This window comes from Doryrhamphus excisus, linkage group LG19, assembly GCF_037039965.1.
Source record: "Doryrhamphus excisus strain RoL-2023G ecotype Guam linkage group LG19, RoL_Dexc_Guam_v1.1, whole genome shotgun sequence".
NCBI classification, from domain to species: domain Eukaryota; kingdom Metazoa; phylum Chordata; class Actinopteri; order Syngnathiformes; family Syngnathidae; genus Doryrhamphus; species Doryrhamphus excisus.
In genome coordinates, this window is record NC_136375.1 from 4,136,256 (window position 1) to 4,160,269 (window position 24,014).

Here is a 24,014-nt window from a genome sequence, read left to right on the forward strand (position 1 = left end):
TATTGCTTATAGCAGGGGAGTCAGAGATGATGTCAAGATGGCATTGTAAATGACGATGTTGATGGCTGGGTTTGCTTGAGAGACGAGGAAGAGTTTCACCAGCGTTACGTTACTTATTCTAATCAAATGCATCAATTGTTTGGATTTTTGTGGACGCTAACTCCATTTATCCAGCAAACTTGTGCTTGTGTACAAGTCAAGCCCTTTGGAAATCCCTTTTCTGTATTGGCTGTGTTGCAGATCATCGCTGCTCAAGAGGAGATGCTTCGTAAAGAAAGGGAGCTGGATGAGGCCAGGAAGAAGTTGGCCATCATTCGGCAGCAGCAGTACAAGTTCTTGCCTTCAGAGCTGCGGGAAGACGGTCAGGAACAGTAAAGAAATGAAAAGAGTTCCGCTTCCTTCACATGCAAAGCTTCAGCATCATGGACATGCCGTGTGTTGAAAAGACAACACAACCTACATACGTATGCCCTATCTATGCAAATATAGAATATTTACACATGGAACAAATCTATTTTTACCAATGAAATGTATTCATCAATGCATCTTTTTCTACTTACACTTGGATTCTCTTATATTTAACTTCTATTTGCCCCATTTTTTCCATTCCAGCCTAGCCAAAGTATACAGTACCCAATACCAAGTATGCGGTGTACGTACTGCTCACTGGAGGGACTGGAAATCATCGTTTTGTATTGAAATTAGCTTAGCAGCTTCTTGATGTTTGTCAAGCTGCTGCGCCTCCCGCTTTGAAAACATCCGTTGTAGTGAATCGCTGTCAGAATATTTTGATCATATCAGTATATATAATATTGTTTATGGATGTCTGCTTACACATTATTGTTCAGTTGGATTGAATTTTTGTCTTTACCAAGATCCTACTGCTAGGTCACTACGTATATATATATACTATATATACGTATATATATATACTGTATGTCATGCTTTGAAGTACTTGTATACTACAACGTGCTGATGTCACTTATCCTACAAGTGCACTTTTTCACTCCCTTAATTTAACAAAGCATCATTTCAATCCTGCAATTGAGAATATATTTGGCACAGCCCGATGAACTCTTAAGTGTCCTTTTCTTTGGTCCAGTGTGGCACTTGAAGGTGGAATCAGGAAGACCTGTCATGCCGTGCTACAAGACACACAAGCACCAGACTTGATGGCTGGAACAACAGGCTTTTATTGCAGGTGTGAATGAATAATCCCTAAAATGGGGAAAAAAAGCTAAATCCCCGACGTCACTTCCTGCCCAACAACATTTTCACGAGCACGACTCTTATTCATGTCTTATATATGTCGTATTTTCTCTTATGTCTACTCTATTGGTTAATAGGAGTGTAAAGGTGACTATAGGGGTGCTACGTCATGTCTTGAGAGGTCTATTGTTAAGCATGTCGCAGTTCCATTGCGGCCACTGGAAGCATTCCTCAAGATCAAAATCCCTGTTGTAGGTTCACACTAGCGCCGCGCGGTGCAACTGCGTCTCCTGCAGCTTTACGGCACAATGGAAAGAATCCGTTGGGGGGGCAAGCCGGACTGGATCAGGACCAAACTCGCAATGGATTCAGTGTGAACGCCGCGTTAGAGGGTGGTAAACAGGTTTCGTATGCTCTGTGAAAATATTCTATTTAAATATAAGGAATCCTACCTTGCAGACAATGCTTATTACAGTCGGGTCTGGAACTAATGAACCTCCTTAAATGGGGGACTATTGTACTGTGTCTTAAAGGAGAACTGCTCATCATTCACAATCTTCATGCGAGACATCAACGCACATCATGGGGAACTTAAAGGGGAACTATTATGCTTTTTCCACTTTTCTGACCCATAAATGTAGTTAGAATGTTGTATTCTGGTGTTAAACCATGCCAAAGTTTCAGATAATGAGGTTTGCGTATTTGGAAGTGAGCCCCGAAAGAGGTTTTGGATGGCTCAAAAGGCTCTGTTTCAGAGGGCGTTTTAATACTGGTGGTTTGTGATGTCACAGATTGCCGGGCTTCGTTATATGGGCATGTTCTGTAGTCTAGATATGCTTTCTGGCCCTCCCCCAAGCTCTGCTTCTGTGTTTACGTTGCTAGCAATGGCTCGTAAAAGGTGTTTCTTTAGACGTAAGGGAACGCCATATTTGTTGACAATTCCTAACGACGACACCATCAGGCACAAGTGGTTGGAGTTCCTGATTTCCTACCAGCAAGAGAAAAATATTTTCATCTGCTAACGGCATTTCATTTCACTGTTTTGTGAACATGGGTCAGTGTGCAACCAGACTATCCGGCTAACTTCTGAACCATGTTTTACAGTATAATAAATATACAGTATGTACTCATGGGACTGCACGATGGGCTAGTGATTAGCATGTCCAATATGAAAGCATACATATTTTACACCAATAAATATATACTATTGTAAACTCTGCAATAATTTCCATTTTCCACAATTATTATTTGTTTATGCTAAGTAAAGTATGGTATATGTACGTGTAAGGAAGAAAGGCGTGGCTGCGGGTGCGGCAGCCCCGACTTTCTCTTTTTTCCAGAGGAGTGTCACAGGGATGGAATGGACATGTGTGAGCGTCTAAAAACAGACGAGATCCACAGTCGCTCAGTCGCTTTGTGTCCCAGCCGCCACTCGTCTTGGTCTTTCTCTGCTTGAAGAACCCAGGAGACACGCGCAGGAAACATGGAGGCCATCAAGAAGAAGATGCAGATGCTGAAGCTGGACAAGGAGAACGCCATCGACCGAGCGGAGCAGGCTGAGGGGGACAAGAAAGGAGCAGAGGACAAATGCAAACAGGTCACACATCCTTCATGTTTACGCTCATCCACAGCAACACACTGCGAGAATACTCTCATACTAAGCAGAAAGAGCTTGCGAGGAGTTACCTCAGGGGTGTCCAAAGTGAGGCTCGGGGGCCATTTGTAGCCGCTACAGTTGTTTTATTGGCCCAAGGCACGTTCTAAAAATATGTCTAACAGCAGCAAAAATGGCAAAAACAACAGTAATTTTACAAGAATAATTTTTTATGAGAAATTTTAGTGGCATAATATTATAATTTTTGGAAAATGGAGAAAAGTTTAATGTTAGAAGAATACATTTTCTTCTTGAATAAAATCAAGAAGAAAAATTGACAAGAAGAAAGTTGAAATTGTTCTTCAAAAAATATTCTTTAAAATTAAAAAAAAAAAGAAAGCAGCAAAAATTGCAGAAAATGCAGGAATTTTATGAGAATGAGGTCAAAATATACAAAAAAATATGTATTTTATGAGAATAAAGTTATTTATTCTGGTATTTTCATTTTGAGGAAAATTTTATTTTGGCACCATAAAACTGAAAAAAAAAGAAAAATGTATTAAAAACATGTTATTTAAAATAAAAGTTGTCATTGTTTTTGGAAAAGTTATAAGTAATTTTTTAATGATGTATAATTTTAATATTATAATGATATGATATTATTTCTCACCTACATAGCAAAGCTGAGATGCCGTTTTTTTCTTTTTTTTCTCTTCTTTATTTTTTCTTCCATATACACACACACACACACACAGTGTTATATATCAGGGGTGTCCAAACATTTTCCAGCAAAAATGCTCAGAAGTGTGTATATATATATATATATATATATATATATATTCCCATAATGAGTAATATATAATATAATATTAAAAAAAGCAAAGATGTTTAATTATTACATATAAAAATGGCAAAATTATATATCAGGGGTGTCCAAACATTTTCCAGCAAAAATGCTCAGAAGTTATATATATATATATATATATATATATATATATAATATTATATATTACTCATTATGGGAGTTATATATATATATATATATATTATATATTACTCATTATGGGAATATATATATATATACTTCTGAGCATTTTTGCTGGAAAATGTTTGGACACCCCTGATATATAATTTTGCCATTTTTATATGTAATAATTAAACATCTTTGCTTTTTTTAATGATTTAATTTTAATATTTTTCTTGAATATGTAAATAATCTTCTTTTCTTAATTTATTAATTCAAATATATTTTTATTGCTGTTATTATATATTACTCATTATGGGAATGGTATTTGCAAGGCTTTGCGGTGCTACGTAGCTCTAGAAATAGTTATTGCTACGTGAAATGGAAATTGCATGGTTGTCGGTGTTGCTTTATTGCAATCTAGTGATGATAAAAAAAACCTGGATGAAATTTGATCTTTTCTTCCTGGATATTAGAAAAAAAGGACACAAAAACTTGAGTGGACTATTTTGGTGTCCTTTGGTGTCCTCCACCATCACACGCGTTAATTAGCATGGGAAGCATTTTGAATGCTTTCTGTTTTGCTTGCAACACACATCAGCTGCAAAGCAAGAAGCTAGGCAGTGTTTACATAACTAGAGCATAAAACCTGATTAAATGAATGATATTAATATTGCAATAACTCGTGGTGTCCAACCATCGCTGCTGTTATTGATCTTTTGACATGTTTCTAAGATGATTTGAGCTTTTCGTTTTGCTCAGCAGGTTTGAGAAGGTATCATAGAACATTTATTTGTCGTTTACTGATGAAATATTTGTTTTCCTAAGTAATTATGGGATTGTTAGAAACAGCGTATGCCTGCGCCGCCAAGCTCATATCACATCCACATAGTTTCCACATCCCTCATGGTGTATTGTTAGTGTTGCACCGTGTGTATTACACAGCTACAAATAGATAGAAACAATTCAATTGTTGACGTAGTAATTGTCCCCAAAGGCTGGCAGCCATGACAATGCCCATGACGGTGTGTCTATTTTTGTCCAGCCGTGGCAGACAAAGGCAGTCATCACGGTGCTTTTGGGCTTTTGGGAGGATCAGCATCTCCACGGCTATTTGTGACGGACGCACCTTACATGGACAGGCGCGCTGTGCGGCATGGAAGACATTTGTCTTGTGGACTTCAACCTATCAGAGACAATAAAAGTCAATCTGCGGCGTTGCGGGAACGATGTCTTTGTGGACCTTTCTTCTACTTAACTCATCCAATCCCAGACATTTTTCAAGCTCTCCATCTTGGTACCGGCCATTTTGGACGATTTAGACAGAATATTGTGTTCTTGGGTTATATATACACATGGTATATTCCAAAAGAAAGATTACTTGGATATCTTTCATAACCAACACAAAATATGTTTTTTTACATGAAAGTAACCTTTTTTGTTTTTTACATGAACTAGTCACTATTTTCACAACTGAACTGTGCATTCACAAAATGGCCCTTCTATGCACGGTGAGATGCCTGTTCACTTCCTGGTTGCTGAAGAGCATGTACTGTATTTCTATGGGAGAGATGCATGGACTCCTGCCACTTTGTGGTTGTTGTTTTGGCTTAAAACGGCACCAAACATGAGCTCTGATAATTGTGGAGTTGCATCATCACTTGCACATCTTTGTGCGTGTTTGGGAGGGAGCTTTCGTGTCACAGATGAGATCTGCTGGTTATTGGACGACACTCGGCATCCGTAAGAACCTTTATTTGGGCCCAGGTTTGTCCCCTGTCTTGGGATCTTCCGGTTCAGGGACATTTTTGGGGGTCTACACTTGAGTTTTTGGATCTTTGTGGTCTTAAACATTTGAACATTAAAATTTCGTTTTAATGCTTGTTTGCAAAGATTTGCTTTCTCGTATTTTTTGTCTCACTCTACTTCCATTTTTGGGGGCATTTTGAAGCTCTGCTTAGAACCGCCTTAAAGGGGAACTACACTTTTATTAGAATTTTGCCCATCAATCATTCACAATCCTTATGTGAAACATGAAAATATATTTATTGGTGCATTATATGAATGATATGCCTTTATTCGTCCCTCAGTGGGGAAATTTGCATGAAGGGGGGGGGACAACACGAGGAGAGGGGAGGGGAAAAAACAACAACTCCAAACTAGACTCTTAGATGAAGGAGTACAGTGTGGGACCGTTAAAAAAACGCCACACAATGAGTTAATATGAGACACACACGTATTGTGTCTGCTCTCATTGGGATGACTGTCTTCCAGCAGTCCTCAGGTAAAAAATGATGATGTAAAAAACGAGCATCTTGTTGAGTCTTTGTAACAAAATGGAGAGCTCGGTATCCACTCTTCCGTCCGTGAATGACGCTGACACATCCACATTTTATCCACCAGATGCATTTTTTAAAAAGTTTTTTGTGTTAGCTGCTACAATTAGTGGTGTGTCGTTCATAAACAAACGGTCAAAAGAACTAGTTATTTTTTGTGAACTGAATGAACGAGGTCACTGCCCCTAAAATACCCGTTCAATTGCAAATGCTTATTTTTTTTATTGGCAGGAGAGTCAGTTCACCGTTCCTTTTGCAGGACAGGACTATCTGTGTGGGTGGGGTTAGCTGACTGAAAAACCTAGACCGAAAGATTGACCGACAATGTCGGTGACCTCGTTCATTTCGTTCACAAAAAAAAACTAGTTCTTTTGACCCATTCGTTCATGACTGACACGCCACTAGTCATCACTTGTTGCTGCGCTGTTGAGTCGGAACGAGCGTGAACATGAGTGAACGGACTGACTCGACATGGCTGACCGGGTCTATGCACGGGGGGAGATCTCAGGCTAACGACCAATTGACCGAAATGAACGGATATTTTTACTAAATGAACCGGAATGATCCGGTTAACTGAAATGAACCGTTTTGCCCACCACTAGCTACAATAATAATATCGTTGCAGCTTTGTTAATATAGAAGTTCATTATGTAAAGAAAACACTTTTTTTACGTATTTCCCATGACGTGCATTGTTAGCTAGCTCATATTAACTTGTTTTCTCTCTTTAGAATGCACAGAAAAGGGAAAGACATTTACGCTCATGTTTCACATAAGGATTATGAATGATGGGCAAAATTCCCCAAAAAGTGCAGTTCCCCTTTAAGATCCAACAGTGCAAAATATAAATCCTGTAGTTTCAACTGGTTTTAAAATTTTGATTATGAGTGTATAAAAACTAGGAAGTAGGAATCCCATTCTCCTTGTTCACTTGAAAGAGCCGTTCAAAAGACTCGACTCGATTGTGAACCTCTCAGCCACACAAGAGAGAAGTCTGGAGCAGTGTGTGGAGTTGGAAGGTGTTATGGTTGGGTATTGCAATTTGGATGTTTTCCAAATGCGATCCAGGCCTCTTTTGTATGTAAATGTCCTGTAAATTCTGGTGTAGTCAATAAATGTAGAGGAAAAGATATGTACAGTACATATACGTATATAAGCCACACAGGACTATAAGCCGAACACATCCACGTCATCAAAATGGCATATTGAGAAACACACAAGCCCATGAGGAATAGGCAGCTCTTGATTTGACAGGAAACTCACAACAAGCTTCAGTCGAAGAATACTAAACTAAAATGCTAAAAAAAAAAAAAAAAGAAAAATGCTAACCACATCACACAGCAACTTAACTGTTATGTTCATTCATGGGTGTTTGGCTGTTGCGTTACTGGGTTACTATTCCTTAAAGGTTTGGTCAAGTGTAACTGTTAACATGTGGAAGTGAAGTAAAACGCCGTTGTTGTGATTATTGTCTAGTGCACAGACATTATGTTTGGCAAAGAGGATGTTTTTTTTGGCGGCCAAACGCAACATTTTGAATTCTGTGATTTCGGGCCGCCAGAGAACAGTTTTATTGTCGAGCAAATCATTGAAAAAACATCCTTCAGCCAGCTTCAAGAGAGACTGTTATTGGAACCTGATTCATTGACGACCACGGACGCCGACCACATCGGAAAACGGCTGGAGGCGGCGTTGACGGAGGCACGAGCCTGTCACGTCACTGCCATCCCTGCTGGTTCACCCAGGAGATGGCGGGGTGGATTCAGTGCAAGCTTGGATGTCCAGAAAGTGGACAAACACGGGAGGAGGGTGCTGGACAAATTGCTAAACAGTCAAAATTTACCCTTTGAGTGTTAAGTTGCTGTGTGATGAGTTTAGAATTCTTGTAAGTCAGACTGTTGAGTAATGACTTGCAATTTCCGATGGTTTGACAAGGTCCTTGTGAGTTCCCGTGAGTAACAGTATTTTGTAAGTGTACTGTTAAATAACCCACCAGAGAAAGTTGCAAGTCCCAGCAATTTGGCAAGGAAGGTGAGAATTCATTCAAACATGCCAAGATGTACATCCATCCATAGAAGAGTTGTGGGGGTATGCTGGAGCCTATCCCAGCTGCCTTTGGCCTAGAAGCAGGGTACACCCTGGACCGGTCGGTTGACTGAACATCACTGAGTGACTTGTATTGAATTTCTTATTAGAATTTTCATCATGGCTTTCCATAGCAATCTGAAGATGGAAAGATTTCTTGATTTTTTTTGGAACATTTGACTGTCCTAGGATGTGACGTATCCAATCAATAATTACCACTGAATGTTTCCAGTTGGGATAGGTTGGGGTAGGTTTTGCCTGTGTAGACTGTATTTAGAGGTGAAAACAACATGAAAACCAGATGGCATTGTAATCCAATCATTTCCTCATGTAGTTATTTATCATAGCAATACAGAAAGGTGAAGTCATCCATCAGATGACGATGAATAAGGCACTTCCTGGTGTTCATGTCATGTAGTGTAACACATGTTGTTCTTTCTAGCTGGAAGAGGAGCTCCTGGGTCTGCAGAAGAAGCTGAAAGGAGTGGAGGATGAGCTGGACAAGTACTCGGAGTCGTTGAAGGATGCTCAGGAGAAACTGGAGCAGGCTGAGAAAAAGGCAGCAGATGTAAGTCGTGTCAAAGCACGCGGCATACAGTGTTGGCGTTTCAGCACGGTTGTGTTCCCATGGATCTTCCATAAAAACACATGACCTTCAACAGCTTGCTGCTTTCATATGATCAGTTCCAGTGTCAAGCCGCAAGCGCACAGACCGGCTCCGCTAGCAGCTGCATCTTAAATGGGATTAAAACGCCTCATGCTCCTGCTTACTCTACACATTTCAGTCAAATGTCATCTATTTTAGCCAACATGAATGCTGTCTGTAATAACATCTACATTTCACATCTTTATATTATATGTATATCAAATGTCGCTCATCTATATCCATACAAATATCAGTGTAATCAGTGTTTTGAGGGTAGATGAATAATTGTCAGATTAGTGGGATTATTGATGTGTTAGTTACATTTATTGACAAACAAACAAAAATAGTTGTCTTAGCGATGGTCTTTATAGATTTCTTTTTAGGTTTCGAGGTGGAATAAAGCAAGGCGCGTGTCGTAGCACGTGACGCTGTTGCCAGGGTAACCATGACAACACTGTGACAAGCGGAGGCGAAGCAAAATGGCGACGTTGGCGTCCATTGATGCAGTAAGAAGAAAGATAGTAATGTTACAGCAAGTGGCTTATGAGGCGGAGGACAGAGCCGAGATGTTGCTTCGACAGGTGGACACCGAGAACCAGGCCAGACGGGCGGTAATCACACAAACTATTTCTCAATAAACCCTTTGCTAGGCTACTACGGCTAGACGTCAAACATGGACGAATAACTTCTATCAACTTTTTTACAAAGTAACTACAAACGTAGACAAATACATTCGTTCAACTATTCTACAAATTACAAATGTACAAAAACAATTTAGATCAACTAATCTATGAACTACAACTCAAAAATGAAGGTCGCCATTTTGACCGGAAGTATATTTTACAGGAAGCATATTGTCCGGGTCACTTATCAAATAAATACAAAACTTCTGACGTTAAAACATTTCTAAAGTAGCATTTTTGTGGTATTGTATGTGAATCACTTCAATACCGCATTGATTTTACATTCCAAGGTAAGTTGTTGTTATTGCTTTAGTCAAAGTTAAACTCAATGTTAGTACGAGTATGTATAGACGCTATTCTGTATGTATATTGTATTTAAGCTATTTACATTGTATTTACATTGTACAGAGCAGAGTGGCTGTGAGGGAAAAATGAGCTTTAAACCTTGAATGTTGAGGTTGCTTGGTGTAGGATGCAAATAAACACACTGGTCAACTCCAGCAGTGACATTGCATCGTCATAATAATGCCTTATTAGTCTGTTCTGTCATTTCGTATACAGTGGCGCTTGGTTTATTGTCGTGAATCCGTTCCAAAATGTCTGACTCGCTCACCAAATCATTTTTTCTCATAAGAAATAATGTTAATCCAATTCATCCTTTCCAGAAAGTCAAACATGTTAACACAAAACCTGCTTTTAGGGTTTTACCATTATAGTTTTCCATGCCGAAATCAATTTGAAATGCATATAAATGATGAATGCGATAAATTAACATTGACAGATTTTACCTTGATTGAATAATTTTATGAACATTCTATAAAACACGTTTTGTGTTACCATTTTCGAGAGTCAATTGCTGACGACATCATCGACGGTGCAAAGAAACTGACTCCCAGTCCCTATGTCTTTGTACAGTGGTGCCTTGGTTAGCATTATTTATCCGTTCCAGAAGGTCGACTCAAACCAAGACGAACTCTAACTGAAATAACTTTTCTCATAAAATCTAATTTTAACATTAAACTCATTTTATAGACAATAATTACAGTTTTACATGTAATAGTATTGCCATTATTATTACTATATTTTAAATTATTATTGTTATAGCATAATATTATTATGCTTGGAGGCCATTCCCTTTTTTTAATATGTTACTCTATTCATGTTGCATAAAAAAGACACTGCGTATGCATTTCCAACCAGACTTTGCTTGCTTTAAATTAATCAAAAGAGTAAGGACCGACCAAGGTCCCACTGTTGTGGCAAGCTAATAGGATGCTCACAAGGACATTTGGTTATAAACAATACATTAACAACACAGGTGGACTTATGCAGTGTATTAGTAACACAACAAGGCCCACGCCATGTTGTGTGCTAACCGTTGAATGCACACAAACACGCGCAAAATTTTGCCATAACTTTTTTCTTTTTAACGAAAAACATGCTAACCGGGAAGGACGCTAAGAAAGGTTCCACTGTACTGTTTATGCTATGTATACTGTGTATACTGTCTATACGCAATATACACTATGTGTATATATACATATACAGTGAAGAAAATAAGTATTTGAACACCCTGCTATTTTGCTATTTCTCCCACTTAGAAATCATGGAGGGGTCTGAAATTTTCATCGTAGGTGCATGTCCACTGTGAGAGAGATAAACTAAAAAGAAAAATCCAGAAATCACAATGCATGATTTTTTAACAATTTATTTGTGTGATACAGCTGCAAATAAGTATTTGAACACCTGTGTATCATCTAGAATTCTGACCCTGAAAGACCTGTTAGTCTGCCCATTAGAAGTCCACCTGCACTCCATGTATCATCCTGAATCAGATGCACCTGTTTGAGGTCGTTAGCTGCATAAAGACACCTGTCCACCCCATACAATCAGTAAGACTTTAACTTGTAACATGGCGAAGACCAAAGAGCTGTCCAAAGACACCAGAGACAAAATTGTACACCTCCACAAGGCTGGAAAGGGCTACGGAGCAATTACCAAGCAGCTTGGTGAAAAAAGGTCCACTGTTGGAGCTATCATTAGAAAATGGAAGAAGCTAAACATGACGGTCAATCTCAATCGGAGTGGAGCCCCATGCAAGATATCACCTCGTGGGGTCTCAATGATTCTAAGAAAGGTGAGGAATCAGCCCAGAACTACACGACAGGACTTGGTCAATGACCTGAAAAGAGCTGGGACCACCGTTTCCAAGGTTACTGTAGGTAATACACTAAGACGTCATGATGTGAAATCATGCATGGCACGAAAGGTTCCCCTGCTTAAACCAGCACATGTCAAGGCCCGTCTTAAGTTTGCATATGACCATTTGGATGATACAGAGGAGTCATGGGAGAAAGTTTTATGGTCAGATGAGACCAAAATAGAACTTTTTGGTCATAATTCCAATAAGCGTGTTTGGAGGAAGAAGAATGAAGAGTACAATCCGAAGAACACCATCCCTACTGTGAAGCATGGGGGTGGTAGCATCATGCTTTGGGGGTGTTTTTCTGCACATGGGACAGGACGAGTGCACTGCATTAAAGAGAGGATGACTGGGGCCGTGTATTGTGAGATTTTGGGGAACAACCTCCTTCCCTCTGTCAGAGCATTGAAGATGGGTCGTGGCTGGGTCTTCCAACACGACAACGACCCGAAGCACACAGCCAGGAAAACCAAGGAGTGGCTCCGTAAGAAGCATATCAAGGTTCTAGCATGGCCCAGCCAGTCTCCAGACCTGAACCCAATCGAAAATCTTTGGAGGGAGCTCAAACTCCGTGTTTCTCAGCGACAGCCCAGAAACCTGACTGATCTAGAGAAGATCTGTGTGGAGGAGTGGGCCAAGATCCCTCCTGCAGTGTGTGCAAACCTGGTGAAAAACTACAGGAAACGTTTGACCTCTGTAATAGCAAACAAAGGCTACTGTACCAAATATTAACATTCATTTTCTCAGGTGTTCAAATACTTATTTGCAGCTGTATCACACAAATAAATTGTTAAAAAATCATGCATTGTGATTTCTGGATTTTTCTTTTTAGTTTATCTCTCTCACAGTGGACATGCACCTACGATGAAAATTTCAGACCCCTCCATGATTTCTAAGTGGGAGAAATAGCAAAATAGCAGGGTGTTCAAATACTTATTTTCTTCACTGTATATATAATATAATACCGTATTTTCCGGACTACAAGTCGCACTTTTTTTCATAGGTTGGCTGTTCCTACGACTTGTACTCCAGAGCGACTTGAAATGAACAAACTGTTTATGTTACATAAACACTGGACACCTTTTCTGTTCATGTTTATTTTTCTTGTAGCTGACTACCCATTGTGTTAGCATAGCTTACACCTATTCAGCCTGTTCTCTGTTCTTTTATCGTTAGAATTTGTCTTCCAAGAGGATGTAATGTCTGTTTTGGTCAAGTAGTTTGGAAAATAAATTACCCGCAAAAAGTGTGACTTATACTCCAGTGTGACTTAAAGTCCAGAAAATACGGCATATATATATACATATATATATATATATATATATATATATATATATATATATATATATAATATACTACACCTGGCCCAGGGTCCACAGAGAAGAGAGGCGAGAGCGCTAGCCATCAAGCTAAAAGCCAGAGGTATCAACTGTGCCAGTGAGTGAGGTATACCAATGCACTATATATGTGTATACACCATGTTTATACACCACGGCACCTCTAGGAGAAATAATGTTGAACCAGAGCTGATATGCATATTGTTATAAGGCAGTGCTCACTTGTTTACTGTACAAGAACCACTTTCAAATGTCAAGCCTTCTTCTTCAGGCAGGCATAGGAAAGCTCGGCAAGGCTACTTTACGCAGCTGGAATCCGGCACTGCTCTGTACTCAGTTAATTTGAGATATAGTTTTTGTATGTCTCGATAGGCTGAGGCCGAGGTGGCATCTCTGAACAGACGCATCCAGCTGGTGGAGGAGGAGTTGGACCGAGCTCAGGAGCGACTGGCCACTGCTCTCCAGAAGCTGGAGGAGGCTGAGAAGGCGGCCGATGAGAGTGAAAGGTGAAATGCTTCCCCATTTGAGTAGGTTCATGCTCATTGAATTGATTCCCCAGGCTGTGTTGCGTGTACCCTCAGCCAGATTTCAGGTTGTTGCTTTTTCATCCAGTATTGTATTTAGAAAAATCACATCACAAATGATTTCTGTTGACATTCAGAGGAATGAAGGTGATTGAGAACAGGGCCGGCAAGGATGGGGAGAAGATGGAGATCCAAGAGATGCAGCTAAAAGAGGCCAAACATATTGCTGAAGAAGCTGATCGCAAATATGAAGAGGTACGATATTCTTGCTTATTGGTAACGTTGTCGCGATGGGACCCAAAACTCAGACACTTTCCAGTAACAAAAAATATTTATTAACAAAGAGGGTCCAAAACTTAAAAAAACAGCCAGCAGGCAGTAAGACAAGGAGGAATACAAAACTGGCATTTACTTACAAAGGGTTCTAAAAGCCAGAAAGCTCGGACACAAAGGGCAAACATGTTGGACGAGAAAGGCATGAAGTACAATCTGGCGATTGGCAGCAGGTGTGTGAGAGAGAAACATATCAGGTGGGATCTCCTTGCCATGCCAGTAACGTTGGAAGCCATCATTTTTTCCTCATCAAAGAATAAAACGTTTTTTTCTACCTTTCAATGTCCCATTCTTTGGTGCTCTCCTGCAATTTCCATAACAGGACATTTGCAGTTGACACCAGTAATAACCTTCATTGGAGCTGAGGATTGTCCTGAGTCTTGATGGACAGCCAATTGGGTGCTCCAGCTCAGGGCTGGTGACATTTTTGGGGGGGTCTCATTATCTTCATATGACTGTCTTGCTGCATCCAAACTCCAGCTCACCAATCCCACCGTCTTCAACGAGAGAACGTTTTTTGGCCTTTGTAATCAAGAGATCATGACTGTGAATATCTGACAGAACATGACGAATCCGGCTGCACGGCGATCAAGTGTTTAGCGTGCAGACCTCACAGCTAGGAGACCCGAGTTCAATTTCACCCTCTGCCATCTGTGTGGAGTTTGCATGCTCTCCCCGCATGCGTGGGTTTTCTCCGGTTTCTTCCCACATTCCAAAAACATGCTAGGTTAATTGGCGACTCCAAATTGTCCATAGGTATAATTGTGAGTGTGAATGGCTGTTTGTCTATATGTGCCCTGTGATTGGCTGGCCACCAGTCCAGGGTGTACCCTGCCTCTCGCCCGAAGACAGCTGGGATAGGCTCCAGCACCGCGGTAGAAAATGAATGAATGAATGAATGAAAATGACAAATCCATTTCATCTTGAGATAAATACGCATGGCTTACAAGGTGAAATGATCAATATGGCCACCACCGCCAATATGAGAATTCTTCCCAATTGCAGCTGTTATTGGATCTTTCCTGTCATGGATCTTTAACACACCCCCACATTATGAAGTCACATAGAGTGAGGTACGGGGATCTGGCAGGCCAAGTTCAGAACGTGAGGTTGTTAGCAGATGTCTCCAATCCACTGTTTTCATCCAAAAAGTTCAAACCTGACTATGTTGTTGAGTTTGATGTTGTGTTGTTGCTTTGCTTGCTGCACCCCAGGAAGATGAGTTGCTACTCATCCGTTTGAAAAACCAGCCAACAACTAAATAAACATGTCTGCAGGTGGCACGTAAACTGGTCATTCTGGAGGGCGATCTGGAGCGTTCGGAGGAGCGTGCCGAGGTGGCCGAGGCGTAAGTGGACACTAGAGATGCGAAACGGAATTGAACAATCATGTCATCATTTCACCCGTAACATAAGTGCATGTTTTTCCTGTGCAGCAACTTCCTGCGAGGAGTAACACACACTTTCATCACATGTTTTTTGCTCTTCTCTAATGTCTCTAATGCATGCCTGAATACACCACCAACCACCACCATGGGATGTTTTTTTCCCTCTCCCCCCTTTACCTCAAAACCCCTGGCAACGGACTAACCCCTGCAGACGAGTGAGGGAGCTGGAAGAGGAGCTGGCCTTAATGGACCAGAATGTGAAATCTATGATGTGCGGAGAGGAAGAGGTATTTACGTACTCTGCCACCAAGACCTGGACCAAGGTCTCATTCTGACCTGTTGCCCTCTGCTCCTGAAGCAGCACTGCTTTACCTTTCTCCATCTAACCTGCACACATGATGGCATGTCCTTCAAGGTCATTTATTTAGATGTCATTGCATTCACACAATAATACGTAATATATATGTATACAGTGTACACTATATTTGTATGTAATATATATGTACACATACGTACATAGACATTGGACATGCTTATTATGACAGAATTGTAGTTGCTTTTTGGTTTGAAAAACAAGCAATGAATGAATTTGAATACACGTCATTTAAATCTGCGGACCATGTCATCAGCTGTTTTGCTTCCCCACCTTCTCTATCTCACCTCTGACCTTTTGATGCTAGCTTTTCCTTCTGCATGATGTTCACGCTGGGTGACTTTGTCCTCTTGTACCTCCCTCCCTTTTCTCTTTCCCTGCTTTGTTTCTGCTCAGTAAATCCGGTGACCTTGAGGAAGAATTGAAAAATGTCACCAACAACTTGAAGTCATTGGAAGCTCAAGCTGAAAAGGTAGAGAAGAATTTCAAAAGAAAACTAAAACATAACAACATTGGGAAAGTCGGCAGTAATTTTACAACTCAACTCAACTTGTCCAACTCTCAATTTCCGATACCGATATCAGCCGATACTGATACCGATACGTGTAACATAACATATGTCCTGTGGTAAATGAACACATACAGTATGTGTTGTATACAGCAGTTTTTTTTTATATCGGTTTTCATGATCGGGAAAATATCTGATACCGATATTGCATATTTATGCTGATAATTATCGGTACCGATAATTATCGGACATCCCTAGTTAACATTTTTTAAGTCATAATATTATGGGGAACAAACAAAACAAAATAAAAAAATCTTAATAATGTAAAAATAAAAAATCATAATAATGTAAAAATGACCTTGGGGAAAAAGTTTTAATATTATGGGAATTAAGTCATAATATTATGAGAATTAAATTTACAAGAAGAAAATTGAAATAGTTGGAAACTAAAAAACAACAACATCATAAACTGAATCATTTTATGAGAATAAAGTTAAAATATGAAGAGAAAAATCTTATCTAATCTAATCTAGCTAGCATCTATCTAATCTAAAGAGAAAAAAATCACAATTTTAAGAAACTGATAATATTATGAGGAAAATGTCATGTTAGTAGCATAGTGTTGAAATATTCATGAAAAAAATATTTTTTAATGTCATAATATTAAATGGAAATAATATAAATATTAAATAGAAATAAACAAAACAATTCAAAATTGGGAAAATTAGGCTAGAAAAAAATTAGAACATTATGGGAATAAATTCATAATATTACAAGAAGAAAAGATTATTTAAGAAGAAAGTTCAAATATTTTGAGAAAAAAAACAATAAAAATGAGTGAAGTTAATACTAATAATAGATTTTTTCACCGCTATGACAAAACTGAAATGCAAAACTAAGTGTGTTGGTTGACAAAAGTTGCATCCTTTCATTTTTCACGATGTGGCTGGAAAAGGTTTGGACACCCCTGCTCTCACGTCCACAATAAAAAGTCCAAAATTTGGGCCAAAAAAAGCAAATGTCAGAAAACACAGACAACTGTTAACATATTAGTTTAGTAATCAATTGTCAAAATATTTTAAATTTTGGATGTTTACTATTTGAAACTTTTTTTTCTTTCAGTACTCACAAAAGGAGGACAAATATGAAGAGGAAATTAAACTTCTTACCGACAAACTTAAAGAGGTGAGTATCTCTCTTATACAGGATCTCTTAGATGATCATTCTCATACGTATTCATCTCACTGAAAATGAGGGATGCGGCCACCGATTTTCGCGGAAAGCAGGTGATCGGCCTATGCCGATAATGGTAATGAGAGGACATTAAAAGGCTTGGAGAAAAAAACAAAAAAACGCTTGACGGGTAATGGTGAGTGTTGGCATCCTGGTTAGGATCCATGGGAGGGAAATACAACATGAATATGTGATAAATAAAGCATAAAATGTAGTGCATATACGTAATTACTGTTAGAAATTCCACAATCGTAGAGCCTCCAGCACCACTCATTCTAGGATTGATGAATGAATTTTGTAATGGACGTAATTGTGCGTGGATTGTAATTGGATAATTGTGGATAGTTTTACACAGTGTACGTGTATATTTGTTCCAGGCGGAGACCCGAGCAGAGTTTGCAGAGCGGTCTGTGGCCAAGCTGGAGAAAACCATTGATGATTTGGAAGGTATTCACTTATTGTCTTCTTCTACATTTACACTAATGCCAGACATAGTATACGGTATAGACACTACACTGTATACACTGTACATCATACTATTTCAAAATATACAGTAATCCCAACAGTACATTTCCAGTAGGAGTGGGATTTCTTATTTATAAATGAATTATATATAAACCATATACACTGTAATTATATATAAACCATATGCACTGTAACTATATAAACCATAGACATTGTACTATATAAACCATAGACACTGTACTATATAAAACATAGACACTGTAACTATATAAACCATAGACACTGTAACTATATATAAACCATAGACACTGTACTATATAAACCATAGACACTATAACTATATATAAACCATAGACACTGTACTGTATAAACCATAGACACTGTAACTATATAAACCATAGACACTGTACTATATAAACCATAGACACTATAACTATATATAAACCATAGACACTGTACTGTATAAACCATAGACACTGTAACTATATAAACCATATACACTGTAACTATATAAACCATATACACTGTACTATATAAACCATATACACTGTAACTATATAAACCATAGACACTGTAACTATATATAAACCATATACACTATACTGTATAAACCATAGACACTATACTGTATAAACCATAGACACTGTAACTATATAAACCATATACACTGTACTATATAAACCGTAGACACTGTAACTATATAAACCGTAGACACTAACTATATAAACCGTAGACACTAACTATAGTATAAACCGTAGACACTAACTATATAAACCATATACACTGTAACTATATAAACCGTAGACACTGTAACTATATAAACCATATACACTGTAACTATATAAACCGTAGACACTGTAACTATATAAACCGTAGACACTGTAACTATATAAACCGTAGACACTGTAACTATAGACACCATAGACACTGTATATGCAGGCATAGGAAATATGATTAGACCATCCTTCTTTCTTCAGTGTCTTGTTCATTTTAATGCCTGGCACAACTAGAGGTACCCCCATTCTTTTTCGATGCCGCTTATCCTCACGAGGGTCACAGGGATGCTGGAGCCTATCCCAGCTGTCCCTGGGCGAGAGGCGGGGTACACCCTGTATCACAGGGGTGGGCAAACTACGGCCCGGGGGCCACATGCGGCCCACCAAGCGTTTGAATCCGGCCCGCCAGTTCCTTTCCAAGTCTTTCAACTTTCATTCATTTTCTACCGCTTATCCTCACAAATGCCAAGGGGGTGCTGGAGCCTATCCCAGCTGTCTTCGAGCAAGAGGCGGGGTACACCCTGAACTGGTTGCCAGGCAATCACAGGGCACATATAGACAAACAACCATTCACACTCACATTCATACCTATGGACAATTTGGAGTCGCCAATTAACCTAGCATGTTTTTGGAATGTGGGAGGAAAACCCACGCATGCACGGGGAGAACATGCAAACTCCACACAGAGATGGTCGAGGGTGGAATTGAACCCTGGTCTCCTAGCTGTGAGGTCTGCGTGCTAACTACTCGACCGTATTTAAATTTTTAATATATTCATACAAACTAGCAACATGACTTGCTAGTCGGATGTCTTATTTAGTAAAAAAAAAACCCAATAAAACTGTTAAATTAAATGACATAGTTTGATGTGGTCTGATGATTAAAGTGCTCCGGAAAAAAAGAACATGAGAACATACAGCTGATAGTATAACACTTTTACAGATAAAATTAGATTAATAATTAAAGGAAAATTATAAGCATAAAATAGTGTGTGTGTGTTAATACATTTTTATTTAAATATGTAATTATATATTTAAATATTTAATATATATATATTTTATTTATATAAAATAAATATATAAAAAAATATATTATATTATATATATATATTTAAATATATAAATATTTATTTAAGTATATAAATATATATGTTAAATATATGTTCTGGCCCCCCGGAGAATTTTGTTAACTCAGTGTGGCCCACAAGTCAAAATATTTGCCCACCCCTGCTGTATCATATAGACCAGGGGTGCTCATTAAGTCGATCGCGATCTACCGGTCGATCGCGGAGGTGGTACTGGTCGATCGCGGCGTGACATTAAAAAAATATCATCTTAGCATCAATGCCGTCACTTGATTGATATACAGGGCAGCCAATCAGATGACAACTGAATGTTGCCCTTCGGGTGACCAATCAAATAAAACAACGTCTCTAAGTGCAGCAGAACTTATGATGTCAGCCTATCATCCATCCCCGTTACTTGATTGACATACAGGACAACCAGTCAGATGACAACTGAATTTTGACCTTTAGGTCACCGCTCATGCGTAAACAACGATGCAAAGTGCTAAGCTAGTCGGCGAATTGCGTCAGATTTTAAGCCCTCGCTAAAGTTTATGGTCACTAAAATGAGTGAAGTAGCTGGACCAAGTAAAAAGGCAAAAACATATCACTTCCATACGGAATGGGAGGTGGACTTTTTTTTTTCACAATGTCTTTTTCGAAGTGCGTTTGCCTGGCTAACCTGGCTATCAGCAGCTACTGTCCGGACTATGCATCCCTGGCTGATTCAATTCAGTACAAGTCATCAAAGTAAACTCAGGTAATTACAAAAAATGTTAATAGTTAATTATGTGTGTTTTGCAATATTGGCTCATTTGGTTATGTAAGGTACATCAACATACATTGTACGTACAAATAATCCTCAATACATTTGAAAATAAATAGATGTTTTGCATTTTTGTAGTGGGTAGATCATTTTGACTCGGTCATTTTAAAAGTAGCTCGCATGCTGAAAAAGTGTGAGCACCCCTGATATAGACCCATTCACACTCGCATTCATACCTATGGACAGTCTGGAGTGTTTTGAATGGAACCCAGATCTCCTGACTGTGTGGCCTACATGCTAACCACTCGTCCACCGTGTGGCCTTTACAAGGTTTTTAGAAGAGCACTTTTAGATTATTCTATAGGACTTCTCCTCTATATGTGTCCCAGGTTTGCTACCCCCCCTTGTTTTTGTGTGTTCCATCTCTGTCCCTGTGTGTGTCTTCCTGTAGATGAAGTCTATGCTCAGAAACTAAAGGGCAAGGCTCTCAGTGAGGAGCTGGACCTGGCTCTCAATGACATGACCACTCTGTAGCAGCTTTCCTCCTGCTTCTTCTCTGCTTGCCTGCCGCTGTTCTACTGTGGAATGATCAGCCACCAACTTCTTAGCAGATCACACCCTGCCACCACAGTGTGGTGTTCTCTCCGAGCTAGATTTGCTTTCATTGCAGTGTGTTTTGCTGAGCTAGCAACTCTCTCCCGTATTTTCACTGTGGAAATGTTTACTTGCCGCACTGCATTGTAATAAATCTATTTCAACCCTCTACATTTCTCTTTTCCTCCAATCTTCTTCAGCCTTTCTAAACTTCCTGTCTACTACTGAACTTCCTTTAACTCCCCAGCAAATAAATAAGATTTACTTCAACTTGGGAATTTTATAGTCAAATCTGATTAGCCGACTATATTGGACTATAATTGTCAAGTAGGGCGCTTATCAATCCCACGGACATACCTTCCATAGAGGAAGCAGAGACTGAGGGCACGGATGAGGACATGTCCATCACAGTGACTGAGGTATCCCAGGTACTACAGTAGAACAAATCAGCCGGGGGGGCGGGACACCAAATCATGAAGCTCATCCTACGTGAGAGACCCGAGCTGCCCTCCCAGCCCCACCAGAAACCCCACTGGGAGGAGGTAATCAAAAAACTCTGTATTGGTAGATCCGTCTTTTCAACTTTGCATGGAAGTCGGGAAACTCTGGATCATTGTGGTGGTCCCCCTGGTCCGCCTTTTCAAGGAGGGTGACTATAGGGTGTGTTCCAACTGCTCAGCCTCCCTTGGAAAGTCCATTCCAGAGTGCTGGAGAGAAGAGATGACCTTTAGTCGAACCTCGGTTCCACCACCTCCTGGTGGTGGAACAGGGGACCACACTACACACTAAGGTGCGAGGACTTTGCCCAACCGGTCTAAATCAGCTTTGTGGACTTGGATTATGTCTTGGATTGCAGCCCGTCTGGAATTTGCCAAAAAGCACCTGAATGACTCTCAGACCATGAGAAACAAAATTCTCTGGTCTGATGAGACAAAGATTGAACTCTTTGGTGTGAATGCCAGGCGCCATGTTTGGAGGAAACCAGGCACTGCTCATCACCAGACCAATACCATCCCTACAGTGAAGCATGGTGGTGGCAGCATCATGCTGTGGGGATGTTTTTCAGCAGCAGGAACTGGCAGACTAGTCAGGATAGAAGGGAAATGAATGCAGCAATATATAGAGATATCCTGGATGAAAACCTGCTCCAGAGCGCTCTTGTCCTGCTGAAAAATGAACCTTCGCCCCAGCCTGAGGTCAACGACCCGAAGCACACAGCCAAGATCTCAAAAGATTGGCTTCAGAACCACTCCATGAATGTCCTGGAGTGGCCCAGCCAGAGTCCAGACTTGAATCCGATCGAACATCTCTGGAGAGATCTGAAAATGGCTGTGCACAGACGTCTCCCATCCCACCTGATGGAGCTTGAGACTTATTGCAAAGAAGAATGGGCAAAACTGCCTAAAGATAGGTGTGCTAAACTTGTGGGATCATATTCAAAAAGACTTGAGGCTGTAATTGCTGCCAAACGTGGATCAACAAAGTATTAAGCAAAGGCTGTGAATACTTATGTAAATGTGATTTTTTTGTTTTCTATTTTCAATAAATTCAAAACATGTAAAAAAAAAACTTTTTTCACATTGTCATAATGGAGTATTTTGTGTAGAATTTTGAGGTAAGCGATTAATTTAATACAGTTTGGAATGAGGCTGTAACATGACAAAATGTAGAAAAAGTGAAGCGCTGTGAATACTTTCTGGATGCACTGTATTTTCATTCAATGTGCATCCTCGCCAAAATACCATAATAAAGTCAAGCAAAGAGCACACTATCGTAATGAATTCAAGCAAAGCGCACATGCAAATACCATAATGAACTAAACTTCGATACGCTTTCATGCCTTCATAGTTGCGCCATGAAAACTGGCAAAGAACCCTGGGTTAGCCATCCCTGCTCTAGCGCTAAAACTCACTGGACATGAAGAGTGTAACTCAGGGGTGGCTTACATTCTTACGTTACCGAATACGTTATTTTTTCCTGCGAGAGGTACAAATGAGGTGATGATGTATCTCTACAGTAGAAGAGATCGTGTTTGATGCAGCTTTAAGCCAAAATAAAATGACCACAAGGTGGCAGAAGTGTATTGTATAAGAACTCAGCCTGCATCTGTCACATGGGAATATCGGCTGCTCAGCGACCAGGAAGTGACGAGGCATCTCGCCGTGTTGCGTGAAGGAGGGTACGCATTGAAGGGAAATCGTAACGCATGCACACGCGCATGTAAAATGCAAATGTGAAAATTGTAAATAGTTCATATATAAATATAAATAGTTCATATAAGGTTATTTTCATAAAACAACCATTTTTTTGTGTTGTTTATGTTGTGTTTAGCCATTTTGGCTAACTATATAAAGCTACATTTGTGTCAAAGTGAATGTTATGCTTGAAATGTATCTTATTACAAAAAAGGCCAGCAACCTTGTCGTAACATTGGTAACAGTGGTATGCATGTAAAGTGAAAGACAGGAATTGTTTATTGCGTCATGTATTTATACGGCAATTAAATATAACTAAGCCTTGCAATGCAGGTCTGAAAGCTGCATAAACCCCTTCACAACGCAACCCAGCCCCTGACCATCCACAGAGTCACACCTCCATCGCCAGCCATGGTTGTCCTACGTTTTACTTTGTATTGAGTTGTTGTTTTAATGTGAATTATCCTCCACGGTACCTTGTTCTTTTATTTGTGGGCTTGTGTGTGTGACTTTTGTGTACTTTTTCACCTGCAGAGAAGCTGGCCCAAGCCAAAGAAGAAAACCTAGACCTGTATCAGGTGTTGGACCAAACCCTTGTGGAGCTCAACAATCTGTAGGTGTCTTTGGGAGTAGATGATAAGTGAATGCGGTCTCATCGTGCATCTGGGTTACTTACTTTTTACTAACTTACTAAAAAAAATATGGAGTCTTGTGTGATGTCCTGTTGTGTATTTGACTCAT

At 39.6% G+C, this 24,014-nt stretch overlaps 2 protein-coding genes across 4 annotated transcripts in view; both read left to right on the forward strand.

The window, feature by feature from the left end:
- Positions 1–1,070, forward strand: part of tln1 (talin 1) — a 75,029-nt gene extending 73,959 nt beyond the window's left edge. For both annotated transcript variants that reach the window (XM_058057245.2, XM_058057246.2), the window contains exon 56: positions 241–1,070. In XM_058057245.2, the coding sequence (XP_057913228.2) occupies positions 241–375 (135 nt within the window). In that variant the 3' untranslated portion in view covers positions 376–1,070. The remainder of the gene's footprint in view (positions 1–240) is intronic.
- Positions 1,071–2,586: 1,516 nt separating this feature from the next.
- Positions 2,587–21,249, forward strand: tpm2 (tropomyosin 2 (beta)). Of its 2 annotated transcripts, XM_058057273.2 has the most exons (9): positions 2,587–2,806; positions 8,630–8,755; positions 13,429–13,562; positions 13,718–13,835; positions 15,191–15,261; positions 16,070–16,145; positions 17,304–17,366; positions 17,792–17,861; positions 20,936–21,249. In XM_058057273.2, the coding sequence occupies exons 1-9, from the start codon at positions 2,693–2,695 to the stop codon at positions 21,016–21,018; spliced, it is 855 nt and encodes a 284-aa protein (XP_057913256.1). In that variant the 5' UTR covers positions 2,587–2,692; the 3' UTR covers positions 21,019–21,249. The 2 variants fall into 2 exon arrangements, with proteins under 2 accessions (XP_057913256.1, XP_057913258.1); XM_058057275.2 differs by lacking the exons at positions 2,587–2,806; positions 8,630–8,755 and adding an exon at positions 9,288–9,444.
- Positions 21,250–24,014: the final 2,765 nt, after the last annotated feature.

Coding starts and splice junctions, on each gene's coding strand:
- tpm2 (XM_058057273.2), top strand. CDS start 2,693: ATGGAGGCCATCAAGAAGAAGATGCAGATGCTGAAGCTGGACAAGGAG. Junction 8,756..13,428: donor CTGAGAAAAAGGCAGCAGAT/GTAAGTCGTGTC, acceptor ATGTCTCGATAG/GCTGAGGCCGAGGTGGCATC. Junction 17,862..20,935: donor AACCATTGATGATTTGGAAG/GTATTCACTTAT, acceptor GTCTTCCTGTAG/ATGAAGTCTATGCTCAGAAA.